The sequence below is a fragment of the Coregonus lavaretus genome (genome assembly GCF_964263955.1).
Source record: "Coregonus lavaretus genome assembly, contig: HAP1_SCAFFOLD_2101, whole genome shotgun sequence".
Lineage (NCBI taxonomy): Eukaryota > Metazoa > Chordata > Actinopteri > Salmoniformes > Salmonidae > Coregonus > Coregonus lavaretus.
Window position 1 is genome coordinate 1 of NW_028161855.1, and position 21,274 is coordinate 21,274.

The 21,274-nt window shown below is 41.4% G+C and overlaps 1 protein-coding gene across 1 annotated transcript; it reads right to left on the reverse strand.

Moving 5' to 3' along the window:
- Nucleotides 1-455: 455 nt before the first annotated feature.
- Nucleotides 456-20,344, reverse strand: LOC311119995 (ribosome biogenesis protein SLX9 homolog). Its single transcript, XM_084194630.1, has 6 exons — nucleotides 19,987-20,344; nucleotides 19,583-19,703; nucleotides 10,030-10,098; nucleotides 6,254-6,422; nucleotides 1,550-1,618; nucleotides 456-1,169 (listed from the first exon to the last, which is right to left on the reverse strand). Exons 1-6 carry the CDS (start codon nucleotides 20,182-20,184, stop codon nucleotides 1,040-1,042), a joined length of 756 nt encoding a protein of 251 aa, XP_084050756.1. The 5' UTR covers nucleotides 20,185-20,344; the 3' UTR covers nucleotides 456-1,039.
- Between the last annotated feature and the right edge of the window lie 930 nt (nucleotides 20,345-21,274).

Here is a 21,274-nt window from a genome sequence, read left to right on the forward strand (position 1 = left end):
TAATCTTCCTGTACCCTCTGGCTGAGTCCCAACTGGCATCCTATTCGCTATTATGCACTATTCTTGACCTGGGCCCAAAGTAGAGCAATAGAGAATAGATGGCCATTTGGGACACAGCATCTGTCGCTCTAACAGTCTGAAGTGTCCATCTACATCCATGTTTATCATCAGTTCTAGGCAGAAGATGTTTCCTTTCTATTTCTGGACCTGCGTAGCACACCGCCGTTGCTACTTATGCTCATTGATATGACCGGTTGGTTTCCATGGATATGCTGCTGCTGCCTCAGGCCTTGGGATTACAGATCGCAGTCTGCATATAATGAATTCAGAACATGACTTCCACAATGGAATCTTTCATGTTCCATATCCATCAAAATCTGATCTAAATTCATATTAATCAATATCACAAAGATGTGAAACATACATAGTGTTATACAAAATGGAAGGACAAAATGGAATGTACTGTATTGCATTTTTAATATTGCCTAAAAGAAATGTGGAAGAGATACTGTACAAAAATTGAAAGGAGACATTGGATGACAGTTCTATTCTCAACATTTACAACATCAGTTTCTTTTTCCTCATCCACAAAAGTAACTATTCATTTCCAACTTCTCCAGAACTGGGGGCATTATCCAATTAGGTGTTGTAAATGTTGCCGTTACTCTGACAACCTGTACGTCCACTGATGTTTTACTGGTATAGTGCACAATGACCAAAACCACTTCAACCAAAAGTTCTCATTGATTTTGGCAGGTTTGGTAGATTGTGGACAAGGTACAGGGATGCAGGCATCAAGGTTTCCCTTAAATAAAGGCAGGGGCTCTCTTGTGTCATGGCCGTGTTCGAAAGCATCAATTTCTGACTGATCTACAAATAATTATAAGTAGTTATTTAGGATGCAAGGTTATTTCTAGATCAGTCAGTCAGTCTGCAGTTGCCGACTGCAATGTAGTCGATCTCAAACATGATCCATGTCTCTGGGTGGGTGGGGGACTGCTCAACTGCAGATCCAAAATGGCGTCTCCAGTCTAACAGGTTAGCTAGGCCCCTGCTCCTCTTCCTGCTTCAGTCTCTTCCTCAGATGCTCACCAATAGCTGCCAGAGGGTTAGTCTTGCTGTGTGCCAGGTTCTTCACAGCTTCACTAAACCGGCTGGTCTCACTCTCCCTGAGATCAAAACAAAAAATGTAGGTTGTATGGTAATACATATATTTTTTTTAAAGAGTAATAATAACAGTAAATGTAAATAGCAGATGGGCAGTTTATTATCTTGGTTGCTCTGATAATCAGCAGGATAACATTTTCATTTTAGCTTCATGTCATTTTCTCATGGAGAATAATAAGTCAGACATTTACATTTTAGTCATTTAGCAGACGCTCTTATCCAGAGCGACTTACAGTGCATACATTTTTCATACTGGCCCCCTGTGGGAATCGAACCCACAACCCTGGTGTTGCAAGCGCCATGCTCTACCAACTGAGCTACAGGAGATCATCAGTGGTGATTTGGCCATGGTCAGGTACAGGTTAATGTGAGAAGGTCTTACAGGAGTTTGCGTTTCTGTGCTGGCTTCATCAGGCTAAAGTCTGTTGGTTCTGGCTTCTTCTTCACTGGCCTGAGAGGGGGAGACAAAATGAGAAAGATGGTCAAGAAGTGACTGATTTCATATGGAATGATTACGGTTAAAAACAAGATACAGGTTAAAAAATGGCAGTCAGGAACACAATGTGCTATCCATGTGCGATCATTCCAGGCAGTGCCATAGTTAGGACTGTCTTGTATGTGTTTAGTTCTTTAGGACTGGGGCCAGACAGACGAGTGCTTCATGTATTAATAACAGACAGAGATGGAGGCCGGCCAACTGAACTGATCCACCAATGATCCATTCTGGCCTTGTCCATCAATTAACCATGCCAAGTTGTGAGGTCCAGAAAAACCTTGTTTGCTATGGCAAAATGGATGTTGAGTTTATCAAACATCAGCAAAGACATAAGGGCATGACGGGACAAAACACAGGCTCTTGCGAGTTGTGACAAGTTTGACAGACAAGAGTGAAAAGGGTAGACACGGACTTGCTTGCGAATTAAAACTATTTCAATACAAATAAATTCGTGTTTTTCAACAGAGGGGTCATGGGAACTGCAGCTAGCTTGGAGGCAGTGGGGAAGCCAAAGGTCAAAGGTGAAAACAGCCTTGTGGAGTTACAGTAAACACACAGTCTAGTCTAAAAGGTCCATCCAGGACAGGACGGCTACAAGAGTTCAACTGGGGAATTAATCAAATATTATCATCATAAATATCAACTCTGCCCATAATAACACAGATGGAACACAACTGAGAACTTGATATCTTTGGCAACTGAAGAGAGAATGTGTTGGCTGAATAGCTAGTTAGTCAATTATGCCTGAAGGTTTTGGTTTATAACAGGGATGGGCAACTGGCAGACCGCACCGGGGTCTCAACTTACTGTTGATAGTTAGAATAATAGAATACACAAGGTGTAATTTCAAAATGTGGTTGTGCATTAGCAGTCACTCAATTAGCCCATGTCAGCAAAAATCTAATTGATTTGTAAATTAGTCTAGCGGCCAGCTATCTAAACTTGTAGTAAGCATGGTCGAATTACCGACCGGGGATGGGACCAATTGATCATCAGTTATCATTTTAAAAACTGCAAACATTTGCATCCAACATTTGCATAATCTTATCTCCGCCCCATGTCAAAATGTGTAGAATTGCAGGAAATGAAATTAAATCTAAAAAATAAATATATTCGCTGTCACGAGGGAGGCCGCTAAAATGTTTTGCTCGCAAGGTGAGGTATACAATTCATATACTGACCTATATTGTATGCAAAAAATATATATATTTTATACTAATACAATTGCTCAGAGAATTATATTTTGTTTAACAAGTAACGCCCTGGGACCAGCGGAAGCAAACTAGCCCCAACTCTACCCACATGTACATATTACTTAAACTACCTTAACTAGCCGGTGCCCCCGCACATTGACTCTGCACCGGTACCCCCCTGTATATATAGCCTCCCTACTGTTATTTCTCAACACTTTTTTGTTGTTTTATTTTACTTTTTTTATTAAAAAATAAATGCACTGATGGTTAAGGGCTGTAAGTAAGCATTTCACTGTAATGTCTGCACCTGTTGTATTCGGTGCATGTGGCCAATAAAATGTGATTTGATTTCATCAAAGATTCACCACCACCATATTTTACAGTAGGTATGGGGTTCTTTTCTGCATATGCATTCTCATTTCAACGCCAAACCCACCACTGGTGTGCGTGGCCAAAGAGCTTCATTGTCATGTCATCTGACCAAATCACCGGTTCCAATCCAAGTGCCAATGCCGTTTAGCAAACTCCAGGTGTTTACATTTGTTGGATGACATGAAAATATAGCTCATTGGCCACGCACACCGGTGGTAGGTTTGGCTTCAAAATGAGAATGCATGAGCAGAAAAGATCCCCATACCTACTGTTAAATATGGTGGTGGATCTTTGATGTTATGGGACTATTTTGGTTCCACTGGTCCTGGGGCCCTTGTTAAGGTCAACGGCATCACGCCCTTTATGCAGTACCAGGACATTTTAGCCAAAAACCTGGTTGCCTCTGCCAGGAAGCTGAAACTTGGCCGCAAGTGGATCTTCCAGCAAGACAATAACCCAAAGCACACATTAAAATCCACAAAAAAATTATGAATTGACCACAAAATCAACATTTTGCAAAGACCATCTCAGTCTCCAGACTTGACAACCATTGAAATCCTGTGGTTTGAATTGAAGAGGGCAGTCCATAAGAGCAGACAAAGGACATCAATGATCTGGAAAGATTCTGTATTGAGGAATGGTCTAAGATCCCTCCCAATGTGTTCTCCCTCATAAAACATTGAAGAAAAAGGCTCAATGCCATTATCCTCGCAAGGTGAAGTATTGAAAGGTATTGAAAACAGGGGTGTCAATAATTTTGACCCCTACCTTAAGGAAAAAAATGATTACTTGTTAAACAAAATCTCTTTCTGAGCAATTGTATTAGTATAAAATAAAGAATAAATACATTTAATGATTTACTTTATACAGTCATTGTTGCTCATCTTTATTAATGGTGTCAATAATTTCAGACCCCACTGTACATACACACCTTTTTCCTAACAAACATTCTATCTATTACATAGACGGCAAGAGAGACTAAGTTGTCATGGGTAGGCCATCATGTACAGGCGCTGTCTGCACTCTTACACTGGTTGAGTTGTATAATGAACCACACAACCCCCATCTTCTTCTAGAGGTGTCTGTCAGTGTCAAGAAGAACAACCTTCATCTGGGGGTGACAGTGCAGGTACAGTTCCCCTTATTCCATAAAAGAACATCAAAAAGATAATGAAGACGTTTTAGGATTTTGATAAAGGTGGAATTGAAGGAACATTAATCGAACATTAAGTCAAACAAATCATCGGTCAGGGAGGAATTCCAGTGTCACACAGCTGTTGGTCATAAGCCTGTCTTGTTTACACTTCACACTTCACACACACTTATACTGACATCTCTGGCCTTGGCTTATGTTAGGATCCCTGTTTCAGACTTCAAATACCTCCATATGTCAACCTGACAGACCAGTATTAGGCCTTACATTACTTACTTGTATGAATATACAACAGGCATATCAAACTGGTACAAAAGCAATACTCTACATCCATCTCCTGATCTTCATCAAAAGACTGCCTTTCATCAACAAATAAACTTTTCTTGACCATCTCTATAGTGCCTGCTATTTTGGACTCCTGGAAGAATGTGAGAAGTGAGCTAACCTTACCACTGCCAGCAACCATGTCTCCATTGACTCTGATGGAAGGCTTTGTAAGAACCAAAAGGCTAATTACCTGTACTGGAACAGTCTAAAGGGCCCTTTCATACGACCTATATGGTGAATTGCTTTTTTGAGTCTGACAGTTACCATTAGGAGGTAGGCCTATGTGTGCTCAGCTGAGCTCGCCATCTTGGTTTACTTTACCTTTAAGCTGAAGAGAGATACAGATAGAAACAGATAGAAACAGACAGAGAGCGAGAGAGAGAGCTGCAGCAGCACATTAAAATACAAAAGCAAGGCATTGGCTCCAAGGCATTAAGTCATACAGACATTTATGACCGAGTGAAAAACTGCCCATTACAATAAACAAGCTCCACTGAGGCTTTCCCGAGCTGAATTTGACTTCATTAAATAACCCTGGAAGCATCCAGAAACCAAAAGAGGAATGTTATAATGCACAATTGAAATTCTCAGAACTAGACCAGACTTGATTTACATGCAGGATTGACATTGGAGGAGATTTCTTCCTCTCATTTTTCGAATTCCATTGCAAAACGTTTGGTGTGTTTACCGTTTACTCTAGGAACCAAATGGAATGAAACGGGAAGGGACCTACCTTCATTTGTTGAATAGAAACTCTAGGTTTTGTTGCAAAATGTTTTCCGTTTGGAGTAAACGGTTCCCGTTGCAAAACGTTTTGCAAAAGACCAAATATTTTGCAATGGAATCCGACTAATGAATACACCCCAGTTCCCCTCCTTCTTCCTCTGGTTTGAACGGAAGTCAATTGCTCCCTTATTATCTGCAACCCTGTCACAGAAGCCAAATCTGTCCTCTACACCTCACTAACGTCTGACTAATTCTGTGCTGAAGGCCATACTGTAGAGGTAGGGTAGTATTGGCTTGTCGGTGTGCTGTGGCACTCTGATTCTGTCATAATGTACTATGTGGAAAATATATGGGAATGTCCATCCAGGTTTGTCATGTAACATGGCTCACAAATCCCAGTGACAGCGTCCTGAAGCACTGTTGCTGTGCTGGCCCCTGCTACCAGGGAATGATATGAGGGGTCCCTGAGACCAACCAAACACTGGGACATTATGAGCTCATGTATTCCTGTGACAAAAATGCTAAGAATGACCTAAAACAGAGGGTTGAAATTCACTTGGATAAACTCAACTTGGCTCAGCTGAGGAGAAACAGACAAAGGGTCAGACAGTGTGAGGAGATGACAGAGCACCAAAAACGTCAACTATGACATGGTAAAAAAAAGTATTACCCATTTATGGATGAAACAAGGCCTGCTGGACAAACACAGTTCATTATCATTAGGAAAACAGCTGTAAGAACAGTTAGTGGGTGTGAGGAAAAAGAGCACGGTGTGACATCATAGCATTGTTGGGGCGTTCCCCAGGGATGTGTACTTACACCTTGTTCTTTCTGGAGGCCTTTCTGGAGGTCTTGGTGGTGGAGGGGATGAGCTGGCAGAGTTCTGGCAGGGCGTCTGCCAGCGGCCTCATGTCACCCACAACGGGCATGGCCGCCCTCTTAGCCTGGGCCACTTGTTGCTCCTTGGCCAGCTTTATGGAGCTGATCTCTAAACATCACACAGAAAAATAAAGGGAGGTTACTATGTTTCCCCCATGGCACAAGCAGCAGAGACTTACTGTATGTCAAAGATGTGCATCCACAACAATAAGTAGCCTTACCAAGATTACCTATAACCCTTTGGTCATGTAGAGTATCAATACCACTCTACAAAAGGACCTGACATCTCATTCCAAAATCATGGGTATTAATATGGAGTTGGTCCCCCCTTTGCTGCTATAACAGCCTCCACTCTTCTGGGAAGGATTTCCACTAGATGTTGGAACATTGCTGTGGGGACTTGCTTCCATTTATCACAAGGGAATTAGTGAGGTCGGGCACTGAGGTTGGGCAATTAGGCCTGGCTCGCAGTCGGCGTTCCAATTCATCCCAAAGGTGTTCAATGAAGTTGAGGTCAGGGCTCTGTGCAGGCCAGTTAAGTTCTTCCACACTGATCTCGACAAACCATTTCTGTATGGACCTTGCTTTGTGCACGGGGGCATTGTCATGCTGAAACAGGAAAGGGACTTCCCCAAACTGTTGCCAAAGTTGGATGCACAGAATTGTCTAGAATGTAATTGTATGCTGTAGATAAAGATTTTCCTTCACCAGACCATTATTCCTCCTCCACCAAACTTTAGTTGGCACTATGCATTTGGGCAGGTAGCGTTCTCCTGGCATCCGCCAAACCCAGATTCGTCCGTCGGACTGCCAGATGGTGAAGCGTGATTCATCACTCCAGAGAACGCGTTTCCACTGCTCCAGAGTCCAATGGCGGCAAGCTTTACACCACTCCAGCCGACGTTTAGCATTGTGCATGGTGATCTTAGGCTTGTGTGGGGCTGCTCGGATGGAAACCCATTTCATGAAGCTCCTGACGAACAGTTCTTGTGCTGGCGTTGCTTCCAGAGGCAGTTTAGAACTCGGTAGTGACTGTTGCAACAGAGGACAGTTGATTTTTACGCTCTAAAGCACTCGGCGGTCCCGTTCTGTGAGCTTGTGTGGCCTACCACTTCATGGCTGTGCTGTTGTTGCTCCCAGACATTTCCACTTCATATAACAGCATTTACAGTTGACCGGGGCAGCTCTAGCAGGGCAGAAATGTATCTATAGAGATTGTATGGCTGTGTGCTCGATTTTATACACCTGTCAGCAACGGGTGTGGCTGAAATAGCCAAATCCACTAATTTGAAGGGGTGTCCACATACTATTGTATAGTATATAGTGTATGAAGAGAATCTCTCGTTCTTCAGATTTAAAAAATATGTCCTTCATTCAAAAATGGTTAAAAGCATGGTGGTTTGGGCCTCTTGGTCTCCATCATAGAGTGCTGTTGATCCCATCTATTTCAGCCATGAGTTATGATGACTATGAGCCATATGGTTTGTTATGTGCAGAGTTGTCCATGTAATTGACTGTGACCATATCAGCGGCAAAACACTAAATCCTACATCACCACAGACTTTAATAAATACGGTGATCAGAGCCAGGGAGGAATATTCAAACCAGATGTCATCAGTACAGACGTCCAGTTCGTGAACAGGTGAAAATTGAGGTGCATTAAACTTTATGGCTCAAGCGTAAATAATTCTAACTTTAGTGGATACGATCAGATCATAGACAGGATGTGTTGAAGTTATAAAAATGTCTGCTGAAAAATTATTCACCGTTCAAGTCATTTCGGCTAATCCTTAGGCTGTGTCCAGATTGTGCAGAACTGTAGATAGATACTCATGCAATGCGGCTTTGATTGAATTGTCCCGTCTCTTATTTAATCTAAATTAAGAAACACATCGGGCATTAAATCACCTCTGTGGAAAATACAGTCTTAATAATAATCCTTATTAGTTAACACATATTTTGCACATCCTCATCAGTAGAGATCCAGAGGACGCCACACTGCAGATACAGACAGCCCTGCCTCTTCCTGGAATACAGTTGGTCTATGACAGAAAAGCAATTATCAGATTTTTTCTTTCTTCTGACTCCTTGTTCATTTCTGAAAACTGCAGAGGTCTGAGGCTCATAGCCTGTCTCTAATTTCAGATGGAGTCAAAAGGACCATTAGCTCCTAATGATATGCATAGAGGAGACATCTTGTGTTACACAGAGAATTGATTGGATCAGCAGATTGGGTTACTCAGTGATCACAATTATAGAAGAATAGGTGGTGGTGTTAAAGGCGCAATCTTGGATCTGGGAATCTTTTTCAATGGTCATTTCAGAGGGTTGCTGTTTTGCTGGATAACAAATGCCAGACTGTAGCTTTAAAAGGGGTTGTAATTACATAGACACAGCTAGCTCTGTCCCGGGCTGGGCTGTCGCAGCGCAGAAACCTCAGCTTCTCAGTAGAGATCAGTGGGGATGGGGCTCCTCATTGCACCAAGCTAATGCTGTTATGTCCTAAAGGCATCTATATATTGCCTTTCAAACATATGATTTTTGAACACAAAAGGCTAAATCCTAAACATGATAAATTCAAACGCTTTTGGGAGAGAACACCAATGTCATGGTTAGGGAGTGCCGAAAGGTAGAAACGTGAAGATTAAGACTCCAGTTACCCAAGTCATAGACTATTCTCACTGCTACCGCACGGCAAGCAGTACTAGTGCACCAAGTCTGGAACCAACAGGATCCTGAACAGTTTCTACCCCCAAGCTATGACTGCTAAATAGTTAAATAGTTAACCAATTGCTACCCGGAATATCTGCATTGACCCTTTTTGCACTATTTTGACTCATCACATAAGCTGCTGTTACTGTTTATTATCTATCCTGTTGCCTAGTCACTTTATCCCTGCCTATATGTACATATCTACCTCAATTACCCCGTACCCCTGCACATCGACTCGGTACTGCTACCCCGTGTATATAGCCAAGTTATCGTTACTCATTGTGTATTTATTCCTTGTGTTATTTTTTTTTATTTCAATTTTTTATACGATTTCAAATTATTATTACTTTTTGCATTGCTGGGAAGGGCCCATAAGTAGGCATTTCACTGTTAGTCTACACCTGTTGTTTTCGAAGCATGTGACAAATAAAATGGTGATTTGTTACGGAGTCCCCTGCCTGTGAGTCTTAACACTTAATGAAGGTCACTCCACCCATACCCCAACAGTGCCAGAGAGATTAGGGGGTCATAAACTGGCTCCTCAATCTCCTATTGACCTCAGTGACCAGGCCACTGATCGGTTGCTAGGGTCTGGTGGTTGCTAGGGAGCCAGAAACACAGTCCTCTTGCCTGCTCAGAGCCTCCTCAGTCTCTCTCTAAGTGGACATGTGTGATGGTGTGGGCAGAAGTGAGTGCCATTATCACTAAAGTGCCAATATCCCTATATAGTCCATATTATTATTGCTCTTGTATCTGCTTAGCCATTCATTATCATGATATGTTTATTATGTACAGTATATTCATTCATCATCTCTCTTTGTACAGAACCACATTCATCACATATGTTCCTGCCAATAAAGTTCCCGATTATGTGTAACTCTCTGTGAGGGTGCCTTATTCCTGACAGGGAAAGGTGTCAGTGCGTCACAGACCAGCCAAATAGGAGGGTCTCCCTCATAGAAACAGTATGAGTCGGATCGATGTTAAGTTATGACAATACTCACTGTTAAGCCACCGGTCTCTCCTCTCCTTCATCTTCTCTTTCTTCGTCTGCTGTTTCTTCGCCTCAGGGGCTGTGAACAGACAGACAGACAGACAGTGCATCCAATGTTACATGGTACTTCACATTCAGTAGAGAAAACATACCCAAGAGGAGAAGCTACAATTCATGTAAAGAGGTCATCAACAATAGAACATAACATTCAAAGCAATTCAGTTCATCAACATTAAAAGCATTTCAGTTCATCAACATTAAAATCAATTCATCACCATTCAAAGCAATTCAATTCATCACCATTCAAAGCAATTCAATTAATCAACATTCAAAGCAATTAAATCAACGATAAAGGAAGAGTGACGACTTTTTATAATGCTTTGGAAATTGAAATGTGCCCAAATTTTATCCACAAGATAATTGGAACCAGTTACATTTTCCCTTTGCAAAACAAAGAATTCACAGTTGAATAGAATCATAATAACAGATTTGAGTTTGGGGTATAGAAATGGAAATCTCCCAGCGAGAGCTTGACTTGACAGGAAAAATAAAAGCCTGTAACATGTCATCTTTAAAACAAACCATGGCTGAAAAAATGTAAGCCCAAAAGGGAGAAAGTAATCACAGTAGTGTTGTGAGCGCCTCAGAAGAAGATATGGCTAGATCAGGACATGTGGCTTGTCTTTCCTGGTTCAAAGGCATGGAGACAGAGGAGAGATACAGAGGGAGGGGGTTGAGAACAGAAAACACTACCTAATATATCTAGCTATTTTCCCCTCTTTAGAAAAACATCCTGTCCTGGGATGGAATGTTTTCAGTAATTGGGACAACTGCGTTGAGGCCCCCTGTGTATAGGGTAGCCCTAGGGGTGTGTGTTTGTGATGTGTGTGTGTGAGCATTTGTTCCCATCTCTGCCCTTCCTGACAAAGAAAGAGTTATCACTGACACTGGGCGATAAGAGCAGAGGTTATCACACAGACAGTTGCTTCCTGTAGCACAATGACAGATGCTGGACAGTGTGCTTATTGTCACGGTCTACCATATCACTGGAGTGTCTCGTGGAAAACGTACACATTTAGAGAGAGAAAATGAGATGGAGTTGGTAAAGAAAAGCAAAATTTTTTTTTTTTTTTTATTTTATTTTTTTACACAAAACATGTGACAGTATTTTGTGGTGTGTTTTTAAAAAAGCCATCACCGTGATTTCACCCTCTGTTGACGATGTCGAGAGAAACAGGATCGACGGGCTGCTCCATGACTTGAAGTGTCCGTGTTGCAGCCTGGCCTTATATACAGCTAGTAGAGTCTACTGATGGAATTGGCTTTGTAATTAGCAATGCAAGCAGTCCTTGACTGGCATGTCTGAGAGAAGGGTAAAGTGGAACTCAATGGGACCCAAACGCTACACGCCACAGCATCTCTAGTAGGGACTTCTCTTCCTCTCATCTTCCTTATGTCAACACACAGTGCCACAATTGATTTTCTCTGAACAGGCTACATTGTAACCTGGGACCTAATTTTCAGAGGATCTTACAGCACCTTTTGTGGTTGCCTATTCAGTGATAATGTTATTCCTGTCAAACTGAACAAGGGGATCGGTTTAGTTTGATAGATGTTTTTTTGGTCTGCAAATGACATTAACCCTGATGATGGATCAATAACTAGACCTATTCATCCAGGCTTTGAAAGATAAAATACATTACACCATCATCATTACCATGACATTCTAGATGTAGCATCTATCATTAGTGTTAAATTAGAAACTTCCAATAATTAAATGGCAGCTTGAGGTTACAGCATTGTCCAGTGCAGAAACAGAGCCTAGAGATGTTGTTTAATGGGCACCACTCCCTTCTCCTCCCCAATCAATAGCATCTCATTTAAAGACGCAGATGAGGTTGAGCAGGCGGCAGGATAGAACACTGATGTTGGATATAGCCTACATGGAGGCCTACTGACAGACGGTACGAGGCAGTGACATGGGTTGCATCAGCAGAGTATTGTGTTAAACCTAGAATCATTAATTTAAAAAATAACAAAGGAACACCCCGCCTCTGTTTTGGTAAAACGCTGAGGGATGGGCCTGGAGAAATGTAACCACACTCAAATTCATAGACAGAGCCATGGATGCAAGGATTGACCATCCATTATCATATATATTAGTTTTTTTTACAATCCAGTGTTTGTTGACATTTACATTATTTACAAACATTGGAGTAAACAAGCTTATATTTTGGGTTCTGATGAGGCATACATAAGTTATATTCTTCAAATGGGTATATCATTAATTATATTAAGTCCAAAAATGGAAGTAGCAATTAAGGATTCTAGCTTTAAGGTACTTCCAGTTGAAATGTAAGCTTTGAAAACACTGTCCTCATGTTGCATTTTGAAAACAGACATTTGGTACAACAGACAGATATTAAAAACACATGTGCGTGTGCTGGAATTGGCCTTGGGGTCCTAATCACTGTACTGGGTTGAGTGTAGCTACTACGTTACTGGCTGTGACCCCACTCTCAGAGGGTCTCAGGGGGAGTTCGGATATACAAAAAAACTAAATGTCCAATTCACACAACCGTATAATACACACTTTTACATGTGTGAAATAGGACAAATATAAGATCCCACCTAAATATTATTGATCATCTGTACTGTGCCTGCCCATCTCTGAATCTAGCTGCCTTGTAGAATGTATTTGAATAGGTACTGTAATGTGTTAGAAATGGATATGACTTATCAAGAAAAGTGAGGAGGAAAGGCAGGAAAGAACCATTTCCAATCAAGTTATGATTATACAATACAGTGCCCACACTGTAAAGGCAAATCAATTCTTCAGCCTACATTTTTTGGGAAATGACTCTCCACTAATGATAGCAGGAAGGAAAAAAATGAAATGAGGAGAGGAGTGGGCAGCGCGGTTGGCAGGGAGAGCTGGCAGGGATGTCCGGGTTGTGTGGTGGTAGCTAATTTCATTCTGCGGCAATGAAACTGTCAGTGTGGGACGGTGGGAGTCAGTCACATGAGGGAATTCATAGTGTTTGTTTTTCATTCCCCTGCCACCTCCTCGCCTATCCACTGCTATTAAAAACATCCTACAGCTTCTCTCTTTATGCAAACAAACGTATTATGGTATGGACCAGGGTTGGGGTCGATTTCATTTCAATTCAGAAAGTAATTCCGATTCCAAATTTTCCTCAAATCAAAAGCATTGGAAATAATTAGAATTGGGGTTTCAGTGTACTTCCTGAATTGAAATGGACCCCAACACTGGTCCAATAATACCTTTCACAATAGTATTTAAATTTGAAATTATGCCAGGGGAATGATTAACTTTGACAAATAATCTAAATTGAGGTAATGTCATCCATTTCTGAGTAATGCTTTAGCTAACATGGTTAAAAGCGCTCATGGTGGGTGAGTGTGCTGCTGCATTGGTCTGCTTTCTACTCTGTCCCTTATTGATCTCCTGCTGTCCCAGCCACAAGGTTGAAAGGTTAAACAACAGCCAGCCAACAATTAGAACACCAGTCATTTCAATGACCACAGCACGGTGGATGAGTAATGTGGATAAAACCATTGGGCCTTGCGAGCAGCAGTTATGTAAGGTATTGATCGGTACAGTGACAATTGTAGTCTACTCTCATTACTTCTTTACCCGGGAAGCAAATATTGATGGATCCCGACCAGAGCTCATCCTTAGACAACAGCAGCAACTGGTTCACAAAGAGATCAGAGTTGTGTACTACGAATCTAGATAGAGGAGTTAGCGAGCTAACTCTGGTCAACTCGAGTTCAACTCGGGATAGCCTAACCGGTGACATGAAAGTGGGTCACCTTTTAGCCAGGTACATTTCTATGGCAACGAATCCTTCAGAACTAACCTGCTCTGAGGCAGGCTAACTCCACTTACCCTGAATGAAGTGTTGGAGCCAGGAGTTGAGGACCAATCAAATTTGATTCCCTTCCTCTCGCAAAGAGTGCATCATCATCCCTTCATTCATAAGAAGACGACTGATTACATATTTTATTAATCAAATAAAATATTCATTTTCAAATACATATCACATTTAGTAATGACAGGATGAATTTGAAACTTCACGCGTAGTAAAACTTTCGTATGACTTAATAAAAATTGCTTTATCGACAGAAGTGTGGAAAAAGGGACTTGTGCATTGATAAGCACACAAAAGCATACCTAAGCCATTTCACACTATAGCTCTTATCCACAGCGACTTACAGGAGCAATTAGGGTTAAGTGCCATTGTGTAGTATACTGTAGAATACCATAGTAAATACTACAGTATTATCCGCAAAAACACAACACTTTAACTATAGTAATACTACTACAGTATTTCATTTGCATATAACCCACCTATTCCCCTCCCCCATTTCCCAATTATCGGCACCATGAGTGAGAAACCTACATGCCAAGTATAGACCATATGTTGTGTTCCCTACAGGTTATAAAAAAGAGCAGAAGCTCTGAACTATCCATTCAGACCACAGTCCTAACTACTTATAGGTTATGGAAAATGTGCTATTTTAGTATTTGTCTAGTTGGTGTCCTCAAGGAGAAAGAAGTGGTAGCTATGTCAAAGATAATACAACAAAAACACTATAGTAAATACTACAGTAAAGTCCACAAAAACACTACAGTGATTACTGTAGTATATAAATGTAGTAATCCTACAGTATTTATACCATAGTGTACTATAGTATTTTCTCATGTGGGTAACGCTACCTAGCAAAATAGTTTTCGTAAACCGATACTTGTGAGACAAAGTATCGATAGAATATCGTCCAAAATAATACACACGCGATATGTAACTTTACCGATTCCCCCCCCCCATCACTACTACTTCGGTAGACAAAGTGTGACACTGACTCCAACTAACCTCATATACTGTATATATGCCATTTAGCAGATGCTTTTATCCCATGACTTACAGTCATAATATTGCAGTCCATATTTAAATTTAGGCCCTAAACAAGTATGAACTGATTCTCAGTTGAGGAGGACCTCCCAATATGTTGGGCCTGACACCTTTCATTATGTGACTATGTGATAAACACCATGTTTTCTCATCTGGACAGGAGAGCAGAGCTTTAGAAAAGTCTTATGAAGTCCCTGTTACTCTTATCACTGATAATTATAATGTACTCTAATTATTGACTTATCGATTTTACTTTTTCTAATGATTTTTGAAAAGGTTATTTGATATAATGCAATCCTGCAAGCATTTTTGAATACTGTAATGTTCGTTTTGGCTTTGACTGATGTAGGAAAAGAAGCTGATGAATTTACCAGTTAGTTCACCCAAATTACTATGACATTGGTTTCCTTACCCTGTAAGCCAGTCTATGGACAATGTATGACAACAACATGCTTTGGTTTGGTTTCCTTTGCACTGTTGTCACATTCAAGTCTCATTCAAGTCATTTGACCGATATTGGCATTTGTAGCACATAAGTATGAAAAATGTATGCACTCACTAACTGTAAGTCGCGCTGGATAAGAGTGTCTGCTAAATGACTAAAATGTAAATGTAATGTTTGCATATATTTTCCATATGGGCGGCCCAAGCGGGAATCGAACCCATGATCATCGGCATAGCAAACGCCATGCTCTACCAACTGAGCCACACCGAACCACAACTTAGATCTACTGATGTTGCCAACTATCTTCTCACTGACAGGATGACCGCACCAATTCCCAGCCACCCTCACTGCTGTTGCTGCCATGGCAATAGACAGGTCAGGCTCTCGCCCCCACATCACAAATCAGGGTCACTCTTTACCCCCAGGATGTATCACGCCGACTAATAAATCCTTGCAGAAAATGTGTCATCTCTAATCCTATAGCGAAACCAGCTTCAATATCACAGAGTTTACCTCAACCCAAAACGTGGTGGCATAAAATTAACTATCCAACCAAGCGAAAGTATTTTCATCGATCTCTTTTCATTTCTCCGTGCATCTTTAGCCCATGCTCAGATACAGCTCTTCCAGCGGCAACACACACACCACCTTTCATCGCAGGGCAGCTCCTTCCTGCCTGGTCCAATCTTTAATCTGCCACCACAGTGTCAACAACAAATGTGTGGTCCTGCTGTAGCAGCAGAGGTACAGGGGCCAGATAGGCATCTCTACTCCTGCTGCATCCCCGTCCCTGACAGCCCCGGTCCTGGACTGCTGATGGGTGAAACCCAACCCGACCTGGGGTTGTTTGTGGTGGGGAGAGAGCCTTACTTACCACCTCCCTGGTCCTCCCTGTACCCCCAGAGAGTATTGGGTTCTCAGCACACAGTGAAATAGATAGCAGTGATTAGATAGCAAGAAAGGCATTTCACTGTACTAGTGCACATCACAAAAACTTGAAACTTGATTAGGCTTTATTATGAGTGGTTGGGAGAATTCCATATTTCCTTTCCTGCTTGGTTTTGCCCCCGCTAAACCTCTCCGCTTTCCCCTTTTCTCTGGTATAATTGACAGGCAGCTCTCTGTTAGGTGGAGGACAGGGATGGTGAGGAGGAGGGGTAGTGCCTTCGGGGAGCTGACAACAAGACGAAGAGGTGGTTTCGCAGGGTCCCGGCTCAGATACCGATACCCCCTATTAAAGTGCAGAGGGTGCTCTTTGTCAAAGCAGAGGTGGTCACTGAACGATCAACTGCCGCAGTCATCCCTTTTAACATCACGCCGTGGTATGGCAGCAAGGAGGTCTGCTCTTTGAAACGTAGACTTTTCTGTTCAAGACGCACGTAGAACAGAACACATGCTAGTGAACAGGGATCTACAGTGCAACCATTTTACTCGCATATGCGCCTAAATATTTTGCTGTGCGACCTGGAATAATAAAAAATGATAATTGTTGCAATGATTACTTCACTTTACCGCAGCCATGGAGAATACACTGAGTGCAGATTCCTGATCTTCATGCTTGCACCATTACTACAAACAAAACAGCTTGTTACCTTAAATAAGTTTAATTGTGCTCTTAAATTGTTTAAATTAGGCGCACACTTGCTCCTTGTAAAAAAGATCAGCGTAGAACCCTGGTGAAGACTATGAACTAAGGCAATTGAATAGGCCTAATAGAAAATAAACTGCAGACTGATATTCAGTCAGGAGGATGGGAAATGATGTAGCCAAAAAGGCAAGCAGCCACATGTACATACAAAGTGTGCATTTGCTGCCAACGAATATGCCAAGCACCAACAGTAAGTGTGCATAATAATATTAATTAAATCAATCGAATTAAAAGTGGCCGATAAGAGTTTATATCTGCTTGGATACAAGCCCCCAGGGGGGCTTACAACAGGCAACGGATGAAAGGATATGACATACACAGCATTTGCTTGCTGCTTTCTGCTCTGACAGAGGCAGAGAGAACAGAGTATTTTATAATTAAAAGCATAGCGAAGTAGAGTGGCTAGCTGGATAGATGCCTGAACAGAAACCAGAGGGCTTTAATCACTGTGGGCAGACAGATAGACAACGCAGAGGATAGGGTGCTCACGAAGACGAACCAAAAGAAGACGAGCCAAAATGTAATATTAATGGAGTAGAGTCGGTGAAAGTGAATTTGGGATCCTTCCGGTGAAATGCCCCTATTAATACTACAACGTGACAGCGTTTAGCTGAAATGATAAGCTGTAGACTAAAATAATTGCTCTCTATAACGCCGGCTCCCTTCCGTTCCCTCATTGTGAATGTGGAGAAGGAGGCAGTGCTTTAATCACAGCAGCTTTCACAGCTAGAAGAGCCTACAGCTCTCAATGTCTGTCTGCTTATTTCTTTCTCTCTCATGTTTATCATTGCTGGTGCTCTGATGAGATGGTAAAATCCAATTCATACCATTTCCATGGACAGGAATTAAAAAGAGCATTCTTATTAAACTTTTCCTTATACCTCTTCAATTTTATTTTTCCACTAACGTACTGTCAAATTATACTTTGCCTTCGAAAACCTAGCTACCATTTCACAAGGAAGGTAATATAATTGTGTCTACAGACACTGTTTTGGCAAAACAAGAGCACACCGACAAACATTTCACCATGGCAACAGATGGAAGACTGCATCTCATTGCCCTGACTTTTTTTAATCTCATAAATTCGTCAGCAGCCAGGAAAGCACTTGCTTTAATTGGCTAGCCTAATCAATAGAAACAGCTAAATATAGCCATCGTTAATAGATCACACACATCCAACGATGCAAGAAAAGGCTGAGTGAGTACTCATTAGCAGTGTGTGTGTGTGTGTGTGTGTGCGCGTCTGCAAGCGCGTGAGTATGAGAGAAACAAGAGGAAAGAAACAGGGGGGTAATGCAGAAACTGGAGCTATTTAAATCCTTGCTCACTAGCCACAGGGAACAGCCAGACACCATCTGCAGAGATTGAGCCAGCCAGGGACCTGGCACCCCTGAACACCCCTCCCACCATGCATTACAGACAAAAGCTTAAACAAGCAAGAGACAACAAGACATTGGAACAACCTTGATGAGAAATCCAAACAGTAAAAGTGCCACTCACCACAAATCTCTCTAACAGTCTTTCTAACAAAGAGCCTGGGCAGACTACTACACACTGTATATCAACATCATCACTGTTACACTGCAATACACAAGGGACAGGACCATCTGATGCTTTCCCATGGGTCTGCAGCGAGGTACCCTACCAAGAGAACTACACCCTGCAGCACCAGCCTCCTCTGTGCGTCAGTGGTGCCACGACTCATCTAGTCAGGGAGGAACACTGATGCAGGGGAGCTAGGCGGCTGAACTGAACCTTGATTTGAACTATTTATGCTGCAGAGAGGCTATAAATAGAACCAGTCCTCTGTTGTCTAACAAGGAAGATGGGCTTCTTGCTGCAGCTCTGCCACTGCAGCAGCTGCTCTGACTGACTGACTTTAGGTTCCAGCTTATTCGAAAGAGCCTAGGTCACAAGAGGGAAGAGGTAGGCGGGTACATGTAGCATGTAAACATCAATGGAACAATATACACTGTTAAAAACATGTCAGCTTGAATAAGTAAATGAAATAGAGTTCCAATAAGCCTCCATATAAGCAATAATTTGGATGGTTAGTCTCTTATCTATAGGTTGCCATCCACGGGACCACCCATACGTAAAAATGTATGCGCACATGACTGTAAGTCACTTTGGATAAAAGCGTCTGCTAAATGGCATATTATTATTATTATTCAGTTACTTTTCTTCATTACACCTTTTATATCAATGGTAAGCAATATACTGCATAGACAGCTGTTGCCATCATCACATCACAAGTCACTTGCTGTCGAGTGATTATTTTGTATTCTCTGCCCTCTTGTGGTAGGAGAGAATAACAGAATGTGTACAGAAAAATACTATGTGCCTGGTTGACGTTGCTGGAAATAAACAATATCTCCAGGACGTTTTGAGGAGCTAAAACTTCACGAAAATGAAATGCATATACTTGAAGGTAGAATATGATTCGCTATTGAGACACACAGACAAATACTCTCGTGCAGATTTCAACTGATTAACTAGCTAAATATTTGGTTGACAATCAAAGTGTCTTTACCTTTCTGTGCAGGTGTAACAGTGTCATTGGATGGTTCTTCAAACTTAAGAGTTTGCACGAGGGCTTCAGGGCTGATTTGTGTGCCAGCAAAGATTCCACTTGGAAAGGAACTCAGTGGGGTCTGTTGGAAGAGAACATCCACATTGACACCCAACATAAATATACTGCAAAAAAACGTCATACTAATAGTAATTTCTCTATTGCCAGCTAGGTGGTCCCATGAAAATGTACACATTATGATCCTAGCTAGCTAGTGAAATAGCTAACCGTTAGCTAGCTAACTGTTCTAACAATAGCTTTAGCTATAACGTTAGCTAAACCATCTAAAATAATTTTAAAATAGACGCATTTTTAAAATCGACGCATTTGGCAAGCGAACGTTAAATTATGTGTTGATAAAATACCTTCGCGTTTTCATCCTTCTTTATGTGCAGCTGTGCATTGTTTGTCTTGTTTACATCGAAGATGAATGAACCACTTGGAATCACAGGAATCGGTGCCTTTTCTAAATCTGTGGATCTTACGCCACCGGACGGCAGACTGTCAAGTTTAACCGCAGCCTGATGAAGCTTTTCGCGGACCCGCTTTATCTTTCCAACCATACTGCCTTTTAGTTACTGAGTTAAATAAAGATACAATCTGTCTCCGAAGCCACATTCATGCTCGAGCTAGCTAACAACGTGGAAAATCTTTTGACAACAAGAAAATGTGCGTCTCTGTGATATGTGACCGGGGAAACAATTTTTTACAAACTATAGTTCCGCCTCTTCCCCACAAAGTCCCGCAGTGACTGATGGAGTGGGCAAAAAAAATATGCCTACAATAAAACAAAATGGGTGCAGTAAAGCTAGACCGTATATCTAAATTATTAAGATGATAAAATGTCATATGTACTTTATCTTTGTATATATACATCCATGATATAATCTTACCAGTTGCTGAACTCTTTAGATAAATGAAAATCATCTTTATTTGCAAATGGATATGGCAAATAACTAACTACTGTAGTACATGCATAAATAGCTAAATACATAAACAAATAATACAGGTCTATGAAGTCTGAACTGGACAATAGTACAAAAAGAGTTAATAGATATGCTATAACACAATACAATAGGCTATACATCAGGGCTCTCCAACCCTGTTCCTGGAGAGCTACCGTCATGTAGGTTTTCGCTCCAACCCTAATCTAGCACACCTGATTCTAATAATTAGCTGGTTCATAAAGCTGGTTGTTAGTTACAACTGGGGTTGGAGCAAACATCTACAGTAGGGTAGCTCTCCAGGAACAGGGTTGTAGACCCCTGCTATACATAATATACATCACGAACACACACAGTGTGTGAACAAAAATATACAACTATTAACCCAGCAGCAAATATTTACATCTTCTATCAAATGATCCAAAACAGATGACACAAGTTGAGACATTTTTGCGTTCCTCTATAATTGCTTTTTATACTAAAGGGATTGTTCAGAATATTGTTCATGGAAATGATAATATGAGTGAGAGAGGTGAGGAATGGAATATATTAGTTTTTATTGGCATCATGACCCATTTTAAACCAAAACTTGCCAATAGGCAAATTAGGGAGGAAATGTGTCCTACAGTAAGCCTAGGCTACATCAGGCTAAGCAACTCTAACCAAACAGCCTCACCAATGTTACGTTCTTGAGGAGCTTGGTTCATAT